This window comes from Rhinichthys klamathensis, unplaced genomic scaffold (assembly GCF_029890125.1).
Source record: "Rhinichthys klamathensis goyatoka isolate OS25496 unplaced genomic scaffold, OSU_Roscu_1.1 h1tg000027l_1, whole genome shotgun sequence".
NCBI lineage: Eukaryota > Metazoa > Chordata > Actinopteri > Cypriniformes > Leuciscidae > Rhinichthys > Rhinichthys klamathensis.
In genome coordinates, this window is record NW_026606577.1 from 2,180,424 (window position 1) to 2,205,386 (window position 24,963).

General features: G+C 42.3%; 1 protein-coding gene across 1 annotated transcript in view; it reads right to left on the minus strand.

Annotated features, from left to right (window-relative positions):
• dscama (Down syndrome cell adhesion molecule a) overlaps positions 1-24,963 on the minus strand; it is a 92,696-nt gene that overhangs the window by 31,413 nt on the left and 36,320 nt on the right. Inside the window, exons 4-11 of the mRNA XM_056244382.1 lie at positions 14,882-15,028; positions 13,635-13,913; positions 13,260-13,535; positions 12,886-13,182; positions 10,948-11,223; positions 10,589-10,867; positions 10,376-10,495; positions 9,217-9,396 (exon numbers count right to left, since the gene is read on the minus strand). Of these exons, the coding sequence (XP_056100357.1) occupies positions 9,217-9,396; positions 10,376-10,495; positions 10,589-10,867; positions 10,948-11,223; positions 12,886-13,182; positions 13,260-13,535; positions 13,635-13,913; positions 14,882-15,028 (1,854 nt within the window). The remainder of the gene's footprint in view (positions 1-9,216; positions 9,397-10,375; positions 10,496-10,588; positions 10,868-10,947; positions 11,224-12,885; positions 13,183-13,259; positions 13,536-13,634; positions 13,914-14,881; positions 15,029-24,963) is intronic.

Here is a 24,963-nt window from a genome sequence, read left to right on the forward strand (position 1 = left end):
GCTGTGTGTACAAACAGTAAAATGCAAACTCAGAATATTACGCAAACCTGCAATTAGGTCATGTGTCCACTAAATAGTTTTTTTCCAGAGGCTATTACAGTAGCGTGACGAGGCGCTGAGAGACTATTTCACTCTTAGCGTTTGCTGTTCTCAAAACACAGCGGTCATCGCTGTCACTTTTTACCCAGCCGTCCAATCAGAGTGGAGAAGGGGCGGGACAATTACCACATGACCAACCGTAATATTCTGCTTGTACAACGATAACAAATGACAAGCACATCTCTTCATCCAAAACTAGTGCCAGAGCAAGTACGTTACATTGTGTCGACATTTTTATATTCAGAAACAAACTATTTGCCAAATCAGATACTAGTAACAGTTCCGTGTATATTCTGTATCATAGCACATATAGCGTCTCAACTGAAAAAAATGCTCTCAAGAGCCTGCAAAAAATTTTTCTTAGAAAAATATAGAAATAATAATCTTTTTTTTTAATACAAAAAATATATGTTTAAAACACCCTATTTTACTCTGAAATACATCATATTGTGGACAAGTTTCATGTTGACTTTTAAATGAACACCATTTTTCCAATACTCTATCATCTACTTTGAATTTATAATTGAAAAAACTCACAACCATCATAAAGGATTTTTTGGAATATAATCTGAAGCAATATTTACTGCGCTTTCTCTCCCTATGTGTGTACTGTATGTGTGTGGTAACCGAGTGTAACAGAGAGTGGGTGGAAACAGAAAAAGTGAGACATGCACACACACATTAAGCACATTGAAAGCACAAGCCTTTCCACATGTCAGCTCCTACAGGAGTTCACAGTGTAATGAGGGGGAAAAGGGTTTTGGCTACTCGTGGATAAACACCCACACGTGTCTAAGGCGGACAAAGAGACTTTTACTGCAGAAACCCTCTCACCTGACACAGACAACTCTGGTTTAGATTTAATATCTACAATAATGATACAAAGAATAACTCCAATCCCTCATGATACAAAAAGCTGTGACCCAAACACACATTTGATTGGTTTTGCAGAAGGTTGTTGGTTTACGCCCCATAAGGGTCACTCTGTGAACTTTAACAATAGGCCTATTTCACAAAAATGGCCGCCGAGACCGGAAGTAGGGTAAACTCTTTTCCGGTGAAAGCGCTAGCAGTTACAGTCGGAGGACAAATGCGGAGACTAAAAGCGGTTGCTTACCTTTTTATGTTTCAACCCAAAGAAGAAACAACCCTATTGATCACTTCACAGCTTTTCGTGTTTTGCGGGTTTTCATGGAACAACCGGGGAGAAGTTAAATCTACTCGGTTACTATCGTAACCTCAGTTCCCTGAGAGAGGGAACGAGTATTGCGTAGCTATACGCAGTGGGGAAACTCCTTTTCCTCGATTTACTGAAACCTATATGTAAAACGCATTTGCAGCTGCACAGCCAGCACACTGAGCGTCTGGCACGCTCATAGGCTGTGCTGCCGCAACTGCACAACCAATGGCGCGGGCGACTCTGACCTGCAGCCAATGAGCTAGCTCAACGTCAGAGCCCGTCAAGGGGGTGTGGCTTAGCCTATAAAAGACCCCCGAATTCGCCATTATAGCAGGTTTAAACGACTGAAGCGACAACTTCACCAGTTACTAAATGCGGCCGGCTACGCAATACTCGTTCCCTCTCTCAGGGAACTGAGGTTGCGATAGTAACCGAGTAGTTCCCTTTCGAACGGTCACTTCGTATTGCGTAGCTATACGCAGTGGGGACGCCCTGTAAAACGCCGCACCCTTAGTAACTGGTTGCACTGCAACTCAGGCCCCCTGAGCTAACAGAACAAGCCAGAACCCAATAAATAAATATATATATAACAGACCAGACACTGTCAGGCCTGAATAATATATAAGAGTCAGTAACAACCAACAGAATATGCTAACAAACCCCGACACTGTCGGGATTATTAGTACAATTCATAACCGGCCTAAGCGGGTTTTATATATGTATGTATGTGATTATGCACAGTAATTTTTTGTAGACAAGACCAGACAGCATCGAGTCTTAATCATACTGAAAGAACCTTCGCCTGCAGGGAAGGCACCTCCATATTATAGAACTTCATAAATGTGGAAGGCGAGGACTAGCCCGCCGCATCACAAATATCTTGAATGGGAAACCCAGATGACCACGCCCATGACGAGGCCATGCCTCTAGTCGAATGGGCCCTGACACCTATAGGGCAAACCTGACCCACTGAAGTATAAGCCATAGAAATGGCATCCACTATCCATCTAGACAGTCTTTGCTTGGTAACTGGACCACCCTTAGATCGGCCACCAAAGCAGACAAACAGCTGTTCTGACTGTCTAAAAGACGCAGAACGCTCCAGATAGACTCTCAGCGCCCTAACAGGGCAGAGAAGATTAACCTCCCCATCCTCAGCAGAAGGGGGAAGGGCTAATAGCGTGATAACTTGCACTCTAAACGGCGTTGAGAGCACCTTGGGTATGTAACCATGCCTGGGTTTGAGAATGACTCTGGAGTCATCCGCTCCAAACTCCAAACATGCCGGACTCACAGAAAGGGCCTGCAGATCTCCCACTCGCTTGATAGATGCCAATGCCAACAGGAGAGCAGTCTTAAGCGAGAGTGGTTTTAGATCCACCGACCGGAGCGGTTCAAAAGGCGGCCCCTTCAGGGCCCTGAGGACCGTGGAGAGGTCCCAGGGAGGTACTGATGGGGGCCTGGAGGGGTTAATTCTCCTAGCGCCCTTCAGAAATCTTACCACCAGGTCATTTCTTCCCAGTGATTGACCAGCCCCCAACGCATGATGCGCTGCGATGGCTGCCACATAAACTTTGAGCGTGGACGGGGTGCGGCCCGCGTCCAGTAGCTCCTGCAAGAAGGAGAGTACCACCGATACCTCACATGACTCTGGGTCAACTCGATTTTTCGAGCACCAGCTGGAAAAACCCGACCACTTCAAAGCATAAAGACGCCTAGTAGACGGGGCCCTTGCTTCAGAGATAGTGCTTAAGACCTTGTCAGGAAGGCCCCCGGGTACCCGTTTAGGGGCCACACATGGAGGGCCCATAAATCGGGTCGGGGGTGCCATATCATCCCTTTGGCCTGTGTGAGGAGGTCCCTCCTCATTGGAACGGGCCAGGGGACCGTGTCTGACAGCTGAACCAGCTCCGGAAACCATGGTCTGGATTTCCAGAGAGGAGCCACCAGAAGGACTGGGCATCCGCTCTCCCTGACCCGTTCGATGACTTGTGGGACCATCGAGATGGGGGGGAAAGCATAAAGGGGGCGGTTGGGCCAGGGATGGGCCAGCGCGTCCCTGTTCTTCGAGAAAAACACCCTGCAGTGGGTGTTGGCTCTCGAGGCGAAAAGGTCGATTTCGGCCTCGCCGAATCTCTCCCATATCAGACTGACCGTCTGAGGGTTCAGAGACCACTCGCTTAGGGGAGTGTTGCCCCGTGAGAGCATATCCGCGCCCAGATTTTGGACGCCCGGGATGTGCGCTGCTCTCAGGGAGCTCAGGTTGCCCTGTGAGCATAGGAGGAGGTCCCTCGCCATAGCATGCAGGTTGCCCGACCTGATGCCACCCTGGCGATTTATGTAGGCCACCACTGACATGTTGTCCGTACGGACCAGGACATGGTGACCCCTGAGGTTTAACAGAAATGCTTTCAGGGCCAAACCAACTGCTTTCATTTCCAGACAGTTGATATGTAAGCTCTGCTCCGTGCTCGACCAGAGGCGGAGGCAGGCCTGCCCTCGTGCAGCGCTCCCCAACCCAGGTTGGATGCGTCTGTAAAAACCACCTTCCTCCTGGAAACTACCCCCATGGTCACCCCCTCGCGGTACCAGTCCTGAGCCCGCCAGTGAATCAGTGTTCTTAAACACCCGTGATTCACCATAATGCGCAGGCTGCCTGACTGCCATGCATGGGTTGGCACACGGCGTTTCAGCCAGTGCTGCAGCGGGCGCATGCGCAGTAATCCCATGTGGAGTACTGATGATGCGGCTGCCATTAGACCAAGCAGTTTCTGAAACCTCTTCAGAGGCGCGCGCTCGCGTGCCCTGAATGCGGCTGCCAGTGTCTGCACAGATAGCGCGCGCTCTTGAGTGAGCCGCGCTTTCATTGTCACCGAGTCCAAAACCGTGCCCAGAAAGACCACAGTCTGGCTGGGGTTCAGTTCGCTTTTGGCAACATTGATTGTGAGACCCAGGCATTTTAAATGGCCGAGAATCAAATCCCTGTGAATTATTAGTTCGTCTCTCGACTGCGCTAGCACCAGCCAGTCGTCGAGATAATTCAGCACACGCACTCCCTGGCTTTTTAGCGGGGAGAGCGCTGCATCCATACATTTCGTGAATGTACGGGGTGCCAGACACAGACCGAACGGCAGAACGGTGTATTGATATGCCCTCCCCTCGAAGGCGAATCTCAAGAATGGCCTGTGACGAGGGTCGATCTGAATATGAAAGTATGCATCTTTCAGATCCATTGAAACAAACCAATCCCCCGGGCGAACTTGCGCGAGAATTTGTTTGAGTGTTAACATTCTGAAAGGCCGTCTCATGAGAGCCCTGTTCAAACGTCTCAGATCTAGTATGGGTCTGAGCCCGCCGTCTTTCTTTGGAATTAGAAAATAGCGGCTGCAAAACCCCGAATACATTAGCGCGGGAGGGACTGACTCTATCGCTCCTTTTGCTAATAAATTCTGAACTTCGGTGCGAAGCACGTGACCCACGCCGCTTCTCACCGATGTCTCGATAACCGCCTGGAATTTCGGGGGTCTGCGAGCGAATTGGAGCGAGTAGCCTCGCTTTATAGTGTTTATGACCCAACTCGACACACCAGGGATGGCTTGCCAGGCCAACGCCCGTGTGGCTAGGGCTTGACACACTGAATGGGGGGGACCGCCTAACATAGGGGGACCTGATACCCTTACACTGTGATTTGTGCACATACTGAGTGTTTGACTGATTATACCGTCTTTTGCCCGGGGGGATTTCAGTCTTACAACAGGGCGGGGGCCGCCTAGTGAAGGGGGACCGTGAACCCGTGTGATGTGATTGTGAAACATACTCTTTTTGTGCTTTATTTGGGTCGCCGTGAAAACGGCGTTTGTTTGCAAAGACGCGCTCACTGCTGCGGGCCTGTTTACAATAATAAAATCCCCAGCCGCCTGAACTGAACAGGGAGCTGTGGGAAGTTTTGCCGGTTTTTTCGAGGGTGGTCTGGCTAGCGCGAGACACGAGCCCTCTCTCTTTCCTCTCCGTGCTAGGACGACTTCGGAGGCACCTGGTCGGCCGCGGCGCTGGGTTGAGGGCCTTGACGCCTGGGGAGCGGGTAGCGCTTCGCGGGCCTTGGCTGGCGTTGGCTATCAGCCGCAGGGCGGGGCTGAGAGGCCTGTTTCACCGGCTTGGCTGGATGAGGCGAAGGCGGCGGCTTGGGCTTGCTGGTCGCGGAGCTCGAACGTTTCGGCAAGAAGTGTCGCATGGCCTGGGACGCTTTCTGTGCCTCTGTGTACCTCTCCGAGAATCCTTTCACCGCCGGGCCGAAGAGCCCAGAGCTGGACACCGGGGCGTCGAGAAACCTCGTTCTGTCGGCGTCCTTAATCTCGGTGAGGTTAAGCCAAAGATGGCGCTCGAGCACGACCAAGCTCGCCATGTTTCTTCCGATGGCCTGTGCTGTAGCCTTAGTAGCACGCAGCGCTAAGTCTGTAGCACTCCTCAGGTCTCGAAAGGTCTCCGGGTCCGGGCCAGTCTCGTCCATGGACCGGAGGAGTTTGGCCTGGTAGACCTGCAACACGGCCATCGTGTGCAGGGCCGATGCAGCCTGACCGGAGGCGGAGTACGCGCGTCCAGCGAGGGCTGAGGTGTTTCGGCAGGGTTTGTTGGGATGAGCGGCTCTAGCTCGCCAGCTAGCTGCAGTGCTCGGGCAAAGATGAGCTGCCACGGCCTCTTCGAGGGGCGGCAAAGACTCATAACCCTTTTCCGCTGCGCCATCCACGGAGGAGAGCGTCGCGGAAACTGCAGATCCCACACGTGCTGAGTATGGAGCGCGCCAGGCCTTGGTTAGCTCCTCGTGGACCTCGGGGAAAAATGGCGCCGGTTTGTGACGCGGGGCCTGCTGGCGCCACTCCAGAAACCATCCATCCAGCCGACTACGAGGCGGCTCCTCGGGCGAGGCCCACTCTAGCTCGAGGTCCGCGACGGCCTTCGTCAGGATCCGAAGCATTTCGGCGTCGGAGTTTGTCCTGGTCGCTAATCCACTGGCCACAGATTGAGAAGCGGAGACGGGGTCGAGAGAGCCCGGCCATTCGTCCTCAGAAGCGGCGATGGATATGCTGTCGTCGCGCTCGAGAGATCCGCCGAAGGAGACGAGGCCCGCCACGTGTGGGGGGGTCGCTGGTCTCCTGTGAACAGGACCGGTGAAGGCGTTTGAGTCGGAGAAAGTGAAGCACGCGGGGACGCGGCCGGCGTGCGTTCACAAATCTCCATACCCTTCGGTTGCCGTTGGCTGCGACGCTTCTTCTTCCTCGGAATGGGAAGCGTGGTTGAAGCGGCATCGCCGTCTCGAGAGAGAGCTAGCCGATTGCGCAGCACGGAGATAGGCATGCAGTCGCAGGCCGCACATCCGCCGACAGAGAGTGCATTCTCCGCGTGGTCGACACCCAAGCAGGAAACGCAGCTCTCGTGTTGGTCTGCCTCGTGCAGACGGCCTCCGCACGTGGCGCAGGATGAACGAGGCATTCTGAAACAAACACAATAATAGAAAGGATATAGGATGTCGCCGGATAGCCACAGGTGAGACGGCGTCAGGAGACGACTGCTTGCAGGCGAAGTCTGCTGAAGAGAAGCTCGCTCAGGCTGAAAGGCTTGTTCGACGGCGAATTCACAGTAAAAGGCTCAGGGACATGTATACTGTCGCTGAAGGAGTAAAATCTGCTATAATGGCGAATTCGGGGGTCTTTTATAGGCTAAGCCACACCCCCTTGACGGGCTCTGACGTTGAGCTAGCTCATTGGCTGCAGGTCAGAGTCGCCCGCGCCATTGGTTGTGCAGTTGCGGCAGCACAGCCTATGAGCGTGCCAGACGCTCAGTGTGCTGGCTGTGCAGCTGCAAATGCGTTTTACATATAGGTTTCAGTAAATCGAGGAAAAGGAGTTTCCCCACTGCGTATAGCTACGCAATACGAAGTGACCGTTCGAAAGGGAACACGCCAGGCGCGTGTGAAGGAGGAAGCAGATGTTGAAATGGAGTGTTGATGCCGGTTCGGGACTGATGCCCTGACAAAACATGTTTATATTGCACTTGATTGTTACCCGATTTGCACGTCATGCACTTTTATTTATTATTATTACCTGTTGGCAAATTAAAATTGTTTGTAGAAGTTGTTTTCTGTAACTTTCTTTCCTTTTTACCTGGGTGCGCTATGCCAGGCCTGCTGTTTACTTGTGCAAGCAAGGGCAGCTGGGACATTTATTAAACGTGTAAAATACTTTCCAAACCGTTACATATAGTCTTATAAATTCAGACGTTTGTGGTTTAAAAAAATAAACATATTGGAATCATTTTTAAAGTTGTTTGAACACGGAGCAGTTTTTCCCGTGAGTGGGACTGGAAAACCCGGAGTGGATCAAGAGCGGAGTGATAATAGAACGCTTCTGTGCAGAGAGGAACGGGCTTTTGCTCCAGTCCAGGCTTTGATCACATCTCCCTAAGCGGGTGAACACCTCGTCCTTCCGACCCATTCGAACTAAAATTAAGACATTTATTACACTATTTGAGAAATATAAGCATATTTACGGCCTTAAAATAATGAAAAGGGTGATTTAAGACATAAGGACAGGGGGAAACCTGATATTAACGGAAGTCCGTCGTAGCGACGGATAACTTTAATCCCTGTATATATTTTTTAGTGTATTACTGAATATAAAATTACATTATATATTAGTAGGCCTAAATATATTCTCACATTTTTAAATATATGAAAATGACTTGTTTCTATGCAAAAAGTGACTTGAATGACATGTTTCATTCAATATATTGTAATATATTATCACCATATATTATTCTGTATGTTTTCAAATATACTGTTAAACCATTTCATATATTGATCATTCATATAGGGAATATTTTCTTTTCATAAGGGGACCCCAGACAGTTAAATATTATTTTGTAACATGATTTTTTTTAAACATGTAAAATCAATCACTTAATTTATGTTTTCAGTCTAAATATTTTTTTATTTGCCTTAATTTCATTATTAGACATACTAGCAACGTTAGGTCAAATTCACTGTAAAGATGTACAATTCTTAGTTTCATTCATGGTAACATGAAAAAGGAGCCATAATCTAGTAGTGGAAGATTGCTGCAATCTCCTGGACTAACACTTAATAACATGATTTTTTTTTAACAAAAGCCACTAGATTTAACTCATAGCCTACAATCAGACATCATTTCAATTTATTTATTTATTGTTTTTCGATATATAAACGTTAAATGTGAGCTTAGTCATCAAGTGTCATGCCAAAAATGAATGGAACTTTTTTTATGTAAGCACTAAGCAAACGTCAAGAATTTGTCCAATTTCGATCTTTTCACAACTCCCTGAAAACTATCAACAAAACGGACAACATCTGATATTCTTACTGTTTTGTCAGATAACGTTATATGAATGACTGGGAGAGAAAACAAGCTGTTCAAAGTCCATTTTGAAAATGAATAGCGATTCGGGCGGGCGGCGCGACCAGAAGTCTTTTTGCCGTCTGTGTCTGGCGTGATTTAACGTCTCCCCAGTTGTTCCATGAAAACCCGTAAGACACGGAAAGCTGTGAAGTGATAAATAGGGTTGTTTCTTCTTTGGGTTGACATAAACACCATAAAAAAAGGTAAGCAACAGGACTAAACCGCTTATAGTTTCCGCATTTGTCCTCCGACTGTAACTGCTAGCGCTTTCACCGGAAAAGAGTTTACCCTACTTCCGGTCTCGGGGGCCATCTTGTGAAATAGGCCTATAGTGTCCTAAGGAGGTTTAACCCAAGGGATTGTCAAAACAAATGGACAAGTGTCTCTTGTACCTCATAACAAACACCTAAATATTCACCTCAATACGGATGAGAGGTTAGAATTTCAGCAGAACTGCAAAGAGAACCGTCAAAACAATCATCTTTCATTCAGTACAATATTGTTTCTTACTTTTCACGTTGAGGTACATGGACTTGCTGACATCGGCTCCCACATCATTGCTGACCTTGCACAGGTAATAACCTGCGTCCTCCTCAAGAACATGCTTTATCAGTAGTGAGCCATTCCCGAGCAGCTGGACCCTGAAGCCGGAGTTTAGAGCAATGGGTTGAAACTGGGGCACCCCAGCACCTGGCAAAGAGAGGAAGACGTCCTCGAGTTAAAGCGCTAAAAAAACAGTGACATCATACTTCCCCCCCTTTTTTTTCACCACTGGCAAATTGTTTTAAAATGTCAAAAATAAAATAAAATTGTGCCGTTTATTCTTAAAAAATAAATCTTACTAAAAAGTATGACTTAGGGATGTACATTTACATTTGATCATATAGCAGATGGAATATTTCCTTCAGCTGAGACACTTCAGATGCACACTGTTCGCCATGATTGTTTTGAATTGCTTGAAATATTATTGAAAAAAGGAAAATACAGTTAAGCGGAACATGCAGCACAAGTCTGTCATATAGGCTACATAAAAACATAACGAGAACATTATAATTGTGTGCTTGGGACATGGCTTTTAAAAATTCGCAAATATAACAAAATATATCGGTTATCGGCTTTCAAATAAAAAGAATTATAGGATATCGGTATCGGCCAAAGTTTTCATATCGGTGCATCACTAGTATAATTTTGTCTTGATTTTCAGAAAAAAAAAAACCTCGAAATATCCATGGAAAAAGTAAATTGTAGAAATTATATCTAGAAATATTTTATTATTATTAAAGATTTTTATTATTTAATTTTTTCGTCCTCTTGGCAAATTGTTTTAAAATCTAAAATGTGAAATATCTATCTATCTATCTATCTATCTATCTATCTATCTATCTATCTATCTATCTATCTATCTATCTATCTATCTATCTATCTATCTATCTATCTATCTATCTATCTATCTATCTATCTATCTATCTATCTATCTATCTATCTATCTATCTATCTATCTATCTATCTATCTATCTACCACCCCCCATCCCACTGGCAAATCTAAAAAAAAGTGAAATTTAAGTGAGAAAGTAAGTAAGTGCTTTTGAGAATGATTATACAAGACAAGATACCAATTAAGAAATTAATTTTTGCATCCAAAGTTACAGTTTTCAGTGAAGCCAAGTACCTTTGGAGTATTTCCACTCAATAGTTGGCCGTGGCTCTCCATCCGCAGAGCAGTTCAAGGTGACCGATTTACCGTAGATTCCATCCTGGTCTTGAGGCTGCACTTTGAACCTTGGTGGAACTACAAAAAATCCACAAATCACATTCAAGTTGTGTCTTTGTGAAATTTTCTCAATTTATAATACAAAAAAGGATGCTTATCATTTGGCCTTACCTCTAACAATGAGCTGACTCTGGTATTTGACGACAGCGGCATCGTTTTGGGCGATGCAGGTGTAGGTGCCGTTGTGCACCCGCTGGAGGTTGGAGATACGCATGGAGCTGGTGAAGTCGATGTTGTCGATGGTAACACCCAGGCTGGCATTAATGGGCTTTCCATCTTTCTCCCAGGTGATAGAGATGGGAAGGTCACCTGAGCGCACAACGCAGGGCACGAAGACACGATGGCCGATGGAATATCGTGGGAATTCGAAAGGCTGGATAAAGGGAGGCACTGACGACAACCAGAGAACATTGTTAAATATTGCTTTACATTATTGAACTCATTTTACTTCCGATGTCAAGTATCAGTACCTTTCACAGTGACGTGGACACTCTGGTTCTTGAACAGCTGGGGCTGAACGAGCACATGGCAGCTGTACTCTCCTTCGTCCAGTTCTTTCTGCACGTTCAGCAGCTTCAGCGTGCCGTTGTTCTCGAACGCCCTTTGACGGTCATTAGCAGGGAGAAGGTTGGAGTTCTTGTACCATTTAATGGAGTAATACGGGTAACCAATCACATGGCAGTGAATGTACATGTCCCGCCCCGCTATAGCTGTGAGGTTTTTCATTGGTCGTATGTCAGCAGAACCTTTAAGGATACAAAAAAGAAACACTTCTCTTCAAAAGAATATTGACATTGTGATGGAAGTCCAATTTGCAGAAATGTAGCAAAAAAAGAAAGAAACATTTGATTTATGGATTATGGATGAGGGCCTTTCTAAGATCAAAGAAAGAAAAAGACAACACAAAGTAAACAATTAAGATGGTAGTTTGATACTCCTAAACTTGACTGTTTCTCACACATTGCATGCCTTTTTATGCCATCAGGGATTGACATTAACACCACTAGCCACTTTGGCGGGTTGGCTTTTATGTATAACATTTTTCAATGGCAGTCTTTTAAAAAGGCATCTGAAAAATGAAACTAAGTGCAATGTAGTGTTGTCAAAAATATAGATTTTTCGATACATATCAATACTGAAACGCTTCCAATACTACTTTTCCTCAGAATAGATACACAACACCAGCTGCTCTTTCTCTCTCTCTCATCTCTTCGACAGCGAGTTGACACACAAACCCGCCTCCCCTCACTCATTATTGCACTCATTCATTTTTGTGCTCACAGCCGCCTCTCAGTACTAAATTGAGTTATTTTTCGCTGCTTATTGCGCTTAAACGGACAAGTAAACACAAAGTAGGGTCTAAACGCAGGCTTGGCGAGTATTCACGCAAACACATTCAGTTATGTTTTAAGTGAACGTAAACAGTTGAGAAAAAGAAAACGCATGTGTAACTGTATAACGGATCTGTGCGTCAGTCTTAAAGTGACAGCAGCCTAATATACCTGCTGCCAAATTATAAGATAATATTAAAATTATCTATATGGCAGTTTTTTTCCATGGTATTGAAGTCAAAATAGTGGCCAGTGAATGCTGAGTGGCTAGTAACTTTGGAAAACCACTAGCCACAGTGGCTGATGAGCAAAAAAGTTAATGTTAAGCCCTGTATACCATTGTGAAAAAGAATTGTATTGTTTTGAATGTGAACTTGTAGTGTACTTCAAATCTTAGAAGTATATTGTTTTACTTTAGAGTACATTTTAAATAATTTTGTTGTAATAATCCTATAACACCTATTTTGATTTGTTGACTAACATACAAAAGCACATGTAAAGTACTTGATTATAATTTTAACTGTAGTATGTTATTGTACATAAGATTTAAAGTAGTGGGTCAGAAAAGGCACTCAAATTGTCATTATTAGCTAAAATATAAATATAAAATAATATAAAATACATGTCAATTTAAACTAATACATGAATAACATGCAATTACCTCTCAGAAAACAATACATTCAGTTCACATTTCCATTATAAGAACGCTATTTAAAAATATGCTAAAGTGTACTTCATTTTCACAAGGGTAATATGAAGTCTCCAGAGGATATTGTTTAACATATAGATATAAGGACACACATAAAATAAAATGATCACAAACACACACTACATGCACCCAAGAAAAAGACAAAACTTCTTGAGTTCTACAACCGTGGTTTGAGGAAAACAAATCCACACCCAGCCATATGAAAGAGTGAACATGACCAAAAAAAGCAACTAAAAGATTAAAAAGCTCAGCAGAAATGAAACAACAGCAGATGTTAGTCAGGCCCTCGTCTCATGGATGAACTTGAGATGAGCAGAATGAAATATACGTATATGTGTGTGTTTTGGAGGAGTCGATCTGACAAGCACCTCTTACGTTTATTCGAGCCTGGTAGGAGACCGTCCCTGCAGAGTTGTTGCCGGTGCAGCGATAGACCCCGCTGTCACGGACCTGGGTGTGGGAGATGTTCAGGTAGCTGACCACGTTCCCCTCCGCCGTTATGCTGTGACCGATGCGGTGCCGACTGTCCTTCGTGATGACGTCATCGTCCAGCGTCCAGGTGACGGCGGGCTGTGGAGTTCCCTTTACGTGACACATCAAGGAGACAAACTCGTTCGGACCGACCACTTTCTCGCTGAAGGCGGACAGGATCTTAGGGGTTCCATCTGCGGACAGAGATGTTTTTATTAAGCTTTGAAAAATCAAAATGCAACCAAAATGAAAAGGCCGGGACAGTGCTGACCTTCTAAAATGACTTGCACGAAGTCCTGAGCTGACATTTTGGCTTTCCTGGCAAAGCATTGGTACGCTCCTCCATCGCTCTTCGCCATCCCGTCCATCACAAGGTTCTCCTTATTGATCCCGTTCATTCGTACGTTGGCGCCGGCAATGATCTTGTCGCCGTTGCGGTACCAAGAGAGCTCGAACTCATCTGAACCAGTAACACTGCAGGATAGCGACACCTGGCTGCCCACGCTGCCTTTCACCTTTCGCGGACTGACCACCACTTTAAGAGGTTCTGGAACACCACCGTGGCATTATTTATGTTAACTTCATCAATGGGATATTAAGCATTCACTGACTCGAAAGAAAATGTTGCAATGAGAAACATATATACCTTTTACCGTGAGGCGACCTATGACCTCTGCGTTTCCGTAGCTGTTCCACACTTCACACACGTAGCTGCCGCTGTCACTGGGCTGGGCTCTCTCGATCAGCAGGCCCGTCACGCTCTGACGGAAACGCGAGTCTGATTCCAGTGGTCTGTTGTTCTTCAGCCAGCGGTATTTTGGTGCGGGGTGTCCGGAGGCCTTGCACGGGAGCTCCACCCTGTGGGACGCCATGACCTCCCGCTTCTCAAACCCATCGAGGATTGCAGGCGCTGAGTTTGTGGGATCTATTAAATATAAGATGTGTTAATTTATATATAATTTTAAACATCTATCTATCTATCTATCTATCTATCTATCTATCTATCTATCTATCTATCTATCTATCTATCTATCTATCTATCTATCTATCTATCTATCTATCCATCCATCCATCTATCTATCTATCTCTCCATCCATTCATCTGTCTATCCATCCGTCGCCCATCCATCCATCCATCCGGCTCTCTGTCTGTCTGTCTATCTGTCTATCCGTCCGTCTATTAATCTGTCCATCCATCCGCCATCCATCCATGCATCCATCTGTCTGTCTATCTGTCTATCTATCTATCCATCCATTAATCTGTCCATCCATCCATGCATCCATCTGTCTGTCTACCTGTCTGTCTGTCTGTCTATCTATCTATCTATCTATCTATCTATCTATCTATCTATCTATCTATCTATCTATCTATCTATCTATCTATCTATCTATCTATCTATCTATCTATCTATCTATCTATCTATCTATCTATCCATCCATCCGCCATCCATCCATGCATCCATCCATCCATCTTTCTTTCTGTCCGTCCGTCCGTCCGTCCATCCATCCATCCATCTGGTCAGTCAGTCCATCTCGAGTAAAAACATCTTCTAGCTACTTGAATGGAAACTAAAATCTTCTGTTTGTCAAGCTTACATTGCCACAACTCAGTTAAAGTCACAGTCTGGCTTTGAGTTTGAGTCACATGATGATACACCATGAATGCACTTCAAGTCACTTTAGATGAAAGTTTTTAGACATTTTAGAAATGTTTAGACTCCTTTTAGACATTATAAGTTATGTTATATACCTAGTTCTTGTAAAAGATTTCTTAAAATGCTTAGTTAGCTGCTAGCACTCACTGGTCTCTGGCTTTTTCACAGAAACTTTAAAGGAACAGGAACGATGAATGTCTCATCTGACTGATTAATTATATATCATTAAACACTTTCACCTGGCACAAAGAGCCGTGCGCTGTTGCTCTGTCTGGTCTCGGATGTGTAGCGATGTCTCGTCATGCAGCGGTAGTTGAATAATTCGTCCTCCTTCTGCACATCTAAGATGTACAGGGCCCCCGTGGACGTTATGAGAAATCGAGCCCCTAAAAACCACACAAAACACAATATTATTAGTGTGAGGTAAATATCTTGAATTAATTGGTGAGCGTTAAACACAGTTAATCTGTGGCATCTGTGTGTCATAATGAGACATTACAGACATGGTTAACAGAATCTTGTTTATCCCATCAGCCTCAGCAGGAACTCGCTGATTTGGCGCAGCTATTCCTGCCAGTCACGTGCAGTTTTGATTGCCCCGCCGCTCATGTACCAGTAAGCACTGATTTCATGCTAATGGTTTGATAACACAGAATGTGCAGGTCGTAAAACTTTATGAGGAATAATGTCTCTGCCAGGGCCGCCACACGCTCTGCCATGCCTCTCAGAGGAGACGTCTGTGTCAGATTTGATTGAGAATGCCATTTGCTCTCATTTCTATGCAATGACTAAAACGGAGGGGTGGAATTTGTCTCACTTCCTGTAACGAGAACATATCGTACAGCCCTCAAATAAGAAGGTAATTCCACTACGTCATTCAAAGCTCAGTTTTCTGAGAATTCCTGAAGCAGAAGCACACTTCTAGAGTGAATTCAGATGTCAAAGATTACAAATTGAATATAGCAAATATAGTATTATTTATGTTAATACATTTAATAAATAGAATTTTGAAAAAAATTCACAGACCCCTTCCCTCATTTGCTTTCATTGTAGAGAAAACGAAGACCAGGAACACGCTCTTCAAACTCTTTTTGTGTTCCACCGCAGAAAGTTATACTGGTTTGGAATAACATGAAAGTGAACAAATGACCATGAAGACCAGCTATAAGGATTCTCTCGCTTCCCTCCTGATTTCAGGAATTCAAATGCCCCTCTGAGCCGCCCCTTGTTCTCCTGTGGGCTTTGTCTGGGCTATTTTCCAACATAATCTCCATTTTATTACAAAATGCCTCTGTGTGTGTGTGTGTATTTATGTGTATGTGAGTCTGTTACTGTCTGTGTGTTAAATCAAGCACCATAAGTAAACAGTTTAGCAATGAATAAAAGAAGCTAGAGCGAGCCATAAGGCGAGATGCAGCTATTGTGAGTTCTGACCCAGTTAGAGATGACACACCGCAGATCTGAGGTCCTGCAGGCATTGCCAGTCGTGGACTTAATGTGGAGTGTGACGAGCTACAATTTACACAGCGAGTGGGTGGAGAGAGAGAGAGAGAGAGAGAGAGAGAGAGAGAGAGAGAGAGAGAGAGAGAGAGAGAGAGAGAGAGAGAGAGAGAGAGAGAGAGAGAGAGAGAGAGAGAGAACGTATTCGTTTGTCTAAGCAAAGATTAATGAGCTGTCTGATTTTTAAACCACTAGCATGGGGAAGTAAGGATCTAAATGTAAAATTAGTTTATTAAATGAGTGTTAATTTTTTTGTTTTGTTTGACAAAATATACTCTATTTACTGTTATTGCTAATTGTTACTGTTAATTATTGAATATATGTTTAAAACCCTATTTTTAAAACATAAAATAATACTTTAAAAATAAATATAAACAAAAATCAATTTACATAAATTAATATCACATAACATAAATTAATATCACTTAACATCAACAATCTGATTATGTATACTATTATTTTAATTATCATAAACATATCTATCTATCTATCTATCTATCTATCTATATATATATATATATATATATACACATACACAATTTTATATATATAATTTTAATAATTGTAATTAAGTGTGTGTGTGTGTGTGTGTGTGTGTTAAAATTATATATATAAAATTGTATAGGCCTATATATAGGCCTATATAAGAAAAGAAAAACCTATCACATCACAATCTTCTGCACTTGTTTTCTCATATTTTTCCACCCCCCCAAGACACATCACATTAAAGAGATATGTGAAGTACTTGTTTATTCGTTCCTTTGCATGCGAGCAGTGCTGGTATATAAGAAGACAGCTTGTCTTCCGTGACAAAAGGAAAATAACTGTGTGTGTGTATGTGTGGACTGCAGCACACACACACACACACACACACACACACACACACACACACACACACACACGTCTCTGTCAGAGCCCGGCTCTGCAGCTATCTCCCCTTTACTCAAACATACACTTCAGCGGGAGCAAATTACATTTCTACTAACAGTCACACTTAATGTGCTGCTGTATTTGTCTTGAGAATGAGAAGACTTTTCAGGTTATTTAGAATGAGATTATTAACTCAGTAGCATTGCTATCCCGTGCCATTTTGTATTTGAGATGGCGCAACGAAAGGCCAGACGTTGAGGACGAATACACTTACAGAAGAGCCGATAGGGGAGCTGTGTGCCCCAGTTTCCTAATCTGATAGCTGAAGCATTTGAGGTGCTTTAACTGTGTCGAAATGACAGGTTACTGGGTTCCTTTGGGTTCCTTTCTCTTCCTGTAAAGCCGATTTCTCTGTTTCTCCCTCTAGCAATCTCACATTTTTTTTCTGTCCTTTGAATACTGTAGCACACCCAAGCCATACAATGCTCCTCCCTGATCTTTAATGCACATCCCACAATGCCGTTTTGACACTTTTCTTTTTCATCACTGCATTAAAAACCCTCTGGAGCAATATTGTACATGTTTGTATTTTTTAAGTTCAGTTATATCGCTAGTAAGTGCTTTTTGATCCTTAAAAAACAGTAGCAAACTAAATAGTCACAATTTGAAATCAGTACAAACTGGCACATATTCCCACAATGCATGTTCCTAACCCCTCACCACAAAACACACACTTGTACATATTTTACAGTTTTGTTAATTAAACAGTTAACTTGTATGAAATGTTATGTGACAATTGTTATGAATTGTAAATGTGAGACTATGCTGTAGGAAGCTTTTTTTTTTGCCACAGAATAAAAAAAGAATAAAGATAATTGCGCCTTTTTTATCTCACAATTGCGAGTTTACATCGTTTTTTTCTCAGAATTGCATGTTATAAATTCAGAATTGCGACTTTTTTCCTCAGAATTGACTTTTGTTCTCAGACATATTTTCCTCCGAATTGGAATTTATAATAATACAATTCTGGCTATATAATTCGAAATTGTTTCGAAATTGAGTTTCTATCTCACAAATTTTGACTTTATGTCTCGCAATTGCGAGTTTATATCTCTGAATTGAGAGACGTAAGCAAAAAAAAAATAAAAAGTCGCAATAATCTTTCAAAAAAATTTATTCCCTGGCGGAAACAAGCTTCCATTATGCTGAGACTAGACTCCAGAGAAAACTAAATTATACTTAAATTGAAAAGAAAAAAGTGTGATTTTTAAGTTTAATAAAAATAAATTCTCGTTTTGTATATATATACAGTAAATGACAAAAGTTTGCTGCTGCCATGGAATAAAAAAATACATTGTGACTTTCTTGCAATTCTGACTATTTCTCATTACTCTGTTCAGAGTTTATAACTAAACTCAGAATTGCAAGTCACAATTGCGAGTTTATATCAGAATTGTTAGGTATAAATTTGCAATACATATATATATATTCTGTATATATTTGTTAAAGTTTCATAGATAGGGTTTAGATTAAACCAGGATTAGGCCTTAGATAAATTAGTGCATTTAAGTAGCTTTTATAAACGTGCCTTAGAAAAAAAACATTACTGGTGTGCATCTTGAGACAAAACGATAACACTGACACATTTTAAGATAAACCACTTTAAATTGCTTCAGTTAAAGCTGCAGTCCGTAGCTTTTCCTCTTTGTCGCCATCTCTCTGTTCGAAATCTGTACTGCTGACTGCAGTGATTCGCGGAATTATCATCTTTACGTGGGTTGTAAATCGGCATGAAACAGCGCGGATGAACACAGTGCTTTGAGGCGAGTGGTGCTGTCAGTCACCGCGCTGTGTGGATACTGTCATACAGAATCACAGATTCACTTTTTGAAAGTTTGACCAACATAAGAATTTTCATAAGAAAATGTCTTCTGAACAAGTAAGTAACATCCATTTTTGTTCTGACCAACTAAGTGGGAAAAAGCATTCGACATGATAAGCTTCGTTAGATTTAATCAACGCGATTTACAGCAACCGTGCAAATTATAGCCTACTTTGTTCTCAAATTGTTCATGTTAACAACATCAGCATTGCGTGAATAATGTTAAATTTAATGTGTTTTATGGTTACCTGTGTAGTTCAGAATTCATATTCTCCATAATAGGAAAACGAGAAAGGCACAACAAAGGAAACTCCATAACTGTGTGAATTAAGAAAACGTACTGTTACACGATTGAACTATTGAAATGTCTTACTTGTTCAGCAGGAAAAAGCCGTCTCTTCTTCCGTTTTGAACCCCTTCAAAACACGGAGTTCACGCACTTTTCAAAAGCCCCGCCGATGTTTAAATCCTTGTGTTCGCATGAGACGGTTTCTTTCTCTAGCCACCTTAAATCCGAAGTGCGAAGTCTTTTGGGTTTTATAACTGCTGAATCTCCAGTTGACACTGATGATTGTTGTTTGGATCTTTCTGGATGCCATAAGTTTAATCATGTAAAGTGCTGCGAGAAAAGCCTATACATCTAAACATCTCGTCACGCGCAGTATGGCCGGCTAGCCGAAACTCTTTATGTGTACGGGTGTGACGTAATGACGCAAAGACATGCTCGAATTTGGAAACCCACCAGTACCACTGGAATTAAAATCATTATTACAAGCTAACCGTTTTGAATCTAGCTATGGCAAGCAGTTTTGACCACTGGCAGAATACGTTTTTTTTAATATAATTATTTTGGATTATTTTTAACTTAAAAAAGCTACGGACTGCAGCTTTAAAAGCTTAAACATGCATTTTAGTCTGGGAATAGGCTTAAGCCTTGTCTGTAAAAACCGGGCAATAAAGTCGAAATTGTGAGATAAAAAGTTTTTTTAAATTTAGCTTATTTATTTTTTTATTCCATGGTGAAACCAAGCTTCCATAGAAAATAATGTTACAGAAGCTGTTATGACTGCTTTACATCTGTGTTAGTTCAACACTGTTGTTTGTCATGCAGGCCAAGTTGCTGAATTCTGAATAAGCATTAATATGTAAATGTGGGAGGTCATATGTTGATGTGCTTGTGGTTCTGACTGACATCAACACCATGATGATTTCTGACAGACCAAATTTGCAGCTTAGTTTCCATAAATGTTGATAAAAGGTGAATGTCAGAGTGGGTTGTTTCAAAAGAGCAAAGGAAATTATAAGCCTTCTTTAACAGAGTTTCTAACATCACATTTAAGATCACGCATTTGTCACCTTCCAAATAACACAAAAATATTGAACACAATCAACATGAATCCGTTCCCGTGGCTCTGACGACAGCCCATAAGATATTTGAGCAGTTAATTGGTTTATATATGTTTGTGTGTGTACACTGTACAATAGAGTGTAATCTATATTAACGATCCAGCTCGCCTCTGACAGCGTCCTGTCTGCAACGTGATCTGCAGTTTTGAGTCATTATTTTGAGTCATCACATAAAAGTATTTGTGGTCAAATAAATATTTGGTTAGTGGTGCCTGCAAAGGTGCTTACAGTTGATTTTATGAATCAAATCAATAGAATAATTCATTTGTGAATCAGAGATAACCAATGATGATGTCTAAAAAGTCAATGAATGAATTTAGTTTAAAATTTCTGTCGTCTCTGTAATATGATCAATATAAGAAGTACACTGTTCAAAAGTTTGGGGTCGGTAAGATTTTTTTTAATGGTTCTCTTATTCTCATTTATTTGATTAAAAATAAAATAAAACCAGTAATATTGTGAAATATTACAATTTCAATTTCTGACCTCATAAAATCATAGGCTAAACAAGCAAACTTTATTTTCTTTTAACAAAAACAAATTCTATACACCTGCTAAAACCATACTTTAAAATAAATTAAACATCATATCTAATGCTGATATTGTTCATGTGACATTTTCCAAAGGTTAAGCCCAGAAATCAAGTTCTGAAATATTCTGTTTGCTGATTCATACAAACTCATAATGACATTTTACATAACATGATTTTATAGACCTCATATTCATTCAGCTCACTTAAATGCCAAACACACAAGCCAAAGACACTTCCTCCATCTCATACATTACATTACAAGTCTTTTTTTGAATTGACGCCCATCTCAAGTAAACCTAACATAAACTGTTCAGGTGATTTATAACTCTAAACAAAACAAAAACAACACTTTAAGCTTACACAGGTAAGGAGTTTGTTCAATTCTAAACAACAGTAAAAGCACAAAAGCCAGTGTGACTGCATTATCCGAAATAAAGTGGGGGAGAGTTTTCTAAAAAAAAAAAAAACAAGAGCAAGACCCAGGCGTTTAATAAAGCCTAATCATGCTAATAAGTGAGCTTCAGTTTTATCAGTGTCTTTATCAGAGAGAGAGAGAGAGAGAGAGAGAGAGAGAGAGAGAGAGAGAGAGAGAGAGAGAGAGAGAGAGAGAGAGAGAGAGAGAGAGAGAGAGAGAGAGAGAGAGAGAGAGAGAGAGAGAGAGAGAGAGAGAGAGAGAGAGAGATGGAATGCAATTAACACGGTTGTAAAAAGCATCATTTGTCAGAGTGTGAGTTGTGAGTTGACAGCAGCTGCTGTTGTCAGGGAAACGTGGCCCATACTGTTACTGTACACACACACACACACACACACACACACACAGGTTTCCATGTTTTATGGAGACTTTACGCATAATGATAGACATAATGATTTTTTACAAACTGTATACTATCCCTTAACCCTAAACCTACCCAACTACACTTTCTGCATTGTTGTATGATTTACCGTTGTAATCGAAATTATTCAACCCCCATTGTAAATTAAGTTTATTGGCAAAATGTACAGACTTTCAGCTGCTTGCAATGAACAAATCAAACAAAATTAATTGAAATGGCTCAACACAACAAATGTTTCCAGTGGTTTCCCCAGATTCAACTGAAAATGCAACTTTTAATGACTTCTGCAGTATTAAAATTATTCATTCCCTTCATGGCAAGCATCTGAACACCCTTTTGCTGTTATGACCTGCTGCAAACGAGACGTATAACCAGACACCAGCTTCTGGCAGCGTTTCTGAGGAATCGTTTGTGTGCTGCAACCCGCTTCAAATCCCACCAGAGATTTTCTATGGGGTTAAAGTCAGGTGACTGTGACGGTCACTGTAGAATCTTCCAGGACTTCTTCTGCAACTAAGGCTTGGTGGAATTTGAGAAATGCTTTGGGATCAATGTCCTGTTGGAAGGTCCAATAACGCCCAAGCTTCAGATTCCTCACTGACGGCATGACGTTTTCTCCTAGGATTTCCTGATACTTCAATGAAACCATTTAGCCTTCCACACGCTGCAGGTTTCCAGTGCTAGAGGATCCAAAGCAGCCCCAGAGCATCACCGAGCCCCACCATGCTTAACTGTAGACAGTGTGTTCTTTTCAGCATATGATTCATTCTTCTCCCTCCAGACATATCACTGATCCATAGGGCTGAAAAGTTCCAATTTCTGTGGCTTATTTATATCATTTTAAACACATTTCTTGTGCTTTTGGGTAAGTAGTGGTGTAAGTCTTGGATTCTGGCGTTTGTTTAGTACGCGCATTACTGTGCAAGCTGAAACCTAAGTGCCTGTTGCCACCAAGTCTTGCTGCAGGTCTTTTGCAGTCACTCAAGGATTTTTCTGAACCTGCCTTCTCAGAAATCTGGTTGCAGCCAATGATAGCTTCCTTTTTCTGCCCCGTTCAGGTAGTGTAATCACTGTTCCTTTAACTTTGAACTTGCGAACTATGCTTTCAACAGTGTCTCAAGGAACATTGAGTACCTTCGCTATCTTTTTGTATCATGTTCCTTGTTCGTGAAGGGCAATGATATCTTCTCTTAACTTTTTGTACCATTCGTTTGACTCATTTCAAACATGCAGTCAAACATGACACTCAACAAACCCAGTTCAGGTATTTCATGTGTTCTAGCTCAAGTACACCTGTTGCAATAATGAAGCCCTTGATTAGCTGCATCAGGTGTGCTTGAGACAACATCTGTTTTGCAGATTTGTGCTGTTGTGAGGGATTCTATTCAGGGGGTTGAATACTTTTGAGATTATTCACTAACCCTACCCCTAAACCTACCCATCACAGAAAACTTTCTGCATTTTTACATTTTCAAAAAACATAATTGAATATGTTTTGTAAGGTGTTTTCCTCACGTGGACCAACACAGTTCCCTACAAGGACTTAATTGGGGTCATTTTGTCCCCATAATGTAGGGTTTACTACACACACACACACACACACACACACACACACACACACACACACACACACACACACACACACACACACAATATGTAATATGTTACAGTACAGCACAGGGCTAAATCAACAGACTTACTGTAAACTCAATCATAGTGATTGCTGCAATAACAACAATATTATTCACAATGCAATGTAAGACATTGTGAATGCATTGAACTGCATTATATATACAGTGATGCCAATTTTGTTTTTAAAATAAACTACTGTACTGGTTCTCAAGAGCTAAAAAAATAAACTTTTAAATGGTTATGATATTTCACAATATTACTGTTTTTCTGCATTTTTAATCAAATAAATGCAGCCTTGGTGAGCAATAAGAGACTTCTTTCAGAAACATTAAAACTACTTATTGACTAGTGGTGTATAAAATTGTCTACATAACATGATTACCTTCCCAGCGTTTTGAGGTTTCATTTTTGAAACCAATCTCAGTGATTAGCAGCAGCTGATAGGAAAGGTATCCAGCTGAGTCAGGGAACACACAGCAGCCCTGGAGACCGAATCTGGATTAGATATTCAAACAAACCTGACCCTTAAAATCATTTAGCTTCTCAGCTGCGAAACGAGCGACTGAAGGCAGAAGCTCCATTTGTCTGATATCTCTTCATTATGGATGAGAGGCCACTGTAATTCAAAGACATTAAATATTCAGGACCAAGTGTGTGTGTGTGTGTGTGTGTGTGTGTGTGTGAGAGAGAGAGAGAGAGAGAGAGAGAGAGAGAGAGAGAGAGAGAGAGAGAGAGAGAGAGAGAGAGAGAGAGGAGAGAGAGAGAGAGAGAGAGAGAAGAGAGAGAGAGAGAGAGAGAGAGAGAGAGAGAGATGAGTGATGGGAGAGCGAAAGGTAGAATGAGACAAATGAAAGATAAATGGACAGCGTGCGACAGTAAGTGTGAGTGCACGTGTCCTTGCTGTTGTGCTCAGTTCATAAACTCCTTGATATAACAAACTGCAGCAAACTGAAGCCTATAATGTCAAATCATGTGCTAAATTAGATCCTGTTAATCTTTTATAACGCTGCTTACTGGAAACGAGTTTTATTTACAGTGAGGAGTTGATGACAATAAAATAATGCAGCTTTTGGACTAAATTAAAACTAAATAAATATGTTAGCCTCCATTTGGAGAAAAAAAAAAGAACATTTTGCATTTCCAGCGATGTCACAGGATCAATTCCTGTGTAACATATATACAGATAAAATTTTACTTTGAATGGACAGTAAGTCAGTTTGGATAAAAGCATGTGCCAAATAAAATGCAGATAAATTGATTTACGCTTGACGCTCACACATTACGAGGTACAGAATCTCTGTCAGCTTAAAGCAGCCAGTGGCCCTCAATGTGTTCTCTGTTAAATGGATATTTGATGACCAGTTATATTTGCAAATATGTACCTCCCTCTCTCTCTCCTCTCTCTCTCTCTCTCTCTCTCTCTCTCTCTCTCTCTCTCTCTCTCTCTCTCTCTCTCTCTCTCTTCTCTCTCTCTCTCTCTCTCTCTCTCTCTCTCTCTCTCTCTCTCTCTCTCTCTCTCTCTCTCTCTCTCTCTCTCTCCTCAAGTTAGTGGAGAGATGAAGTGTGATAACACCCTGTCAATTATCCTCAGGTTTTAATTGCTCCAGGGGGGAAGTTTCCATCCCCTCGTGACTGCTGGCAGGACTGCCATCTCCGTCAGAGTAA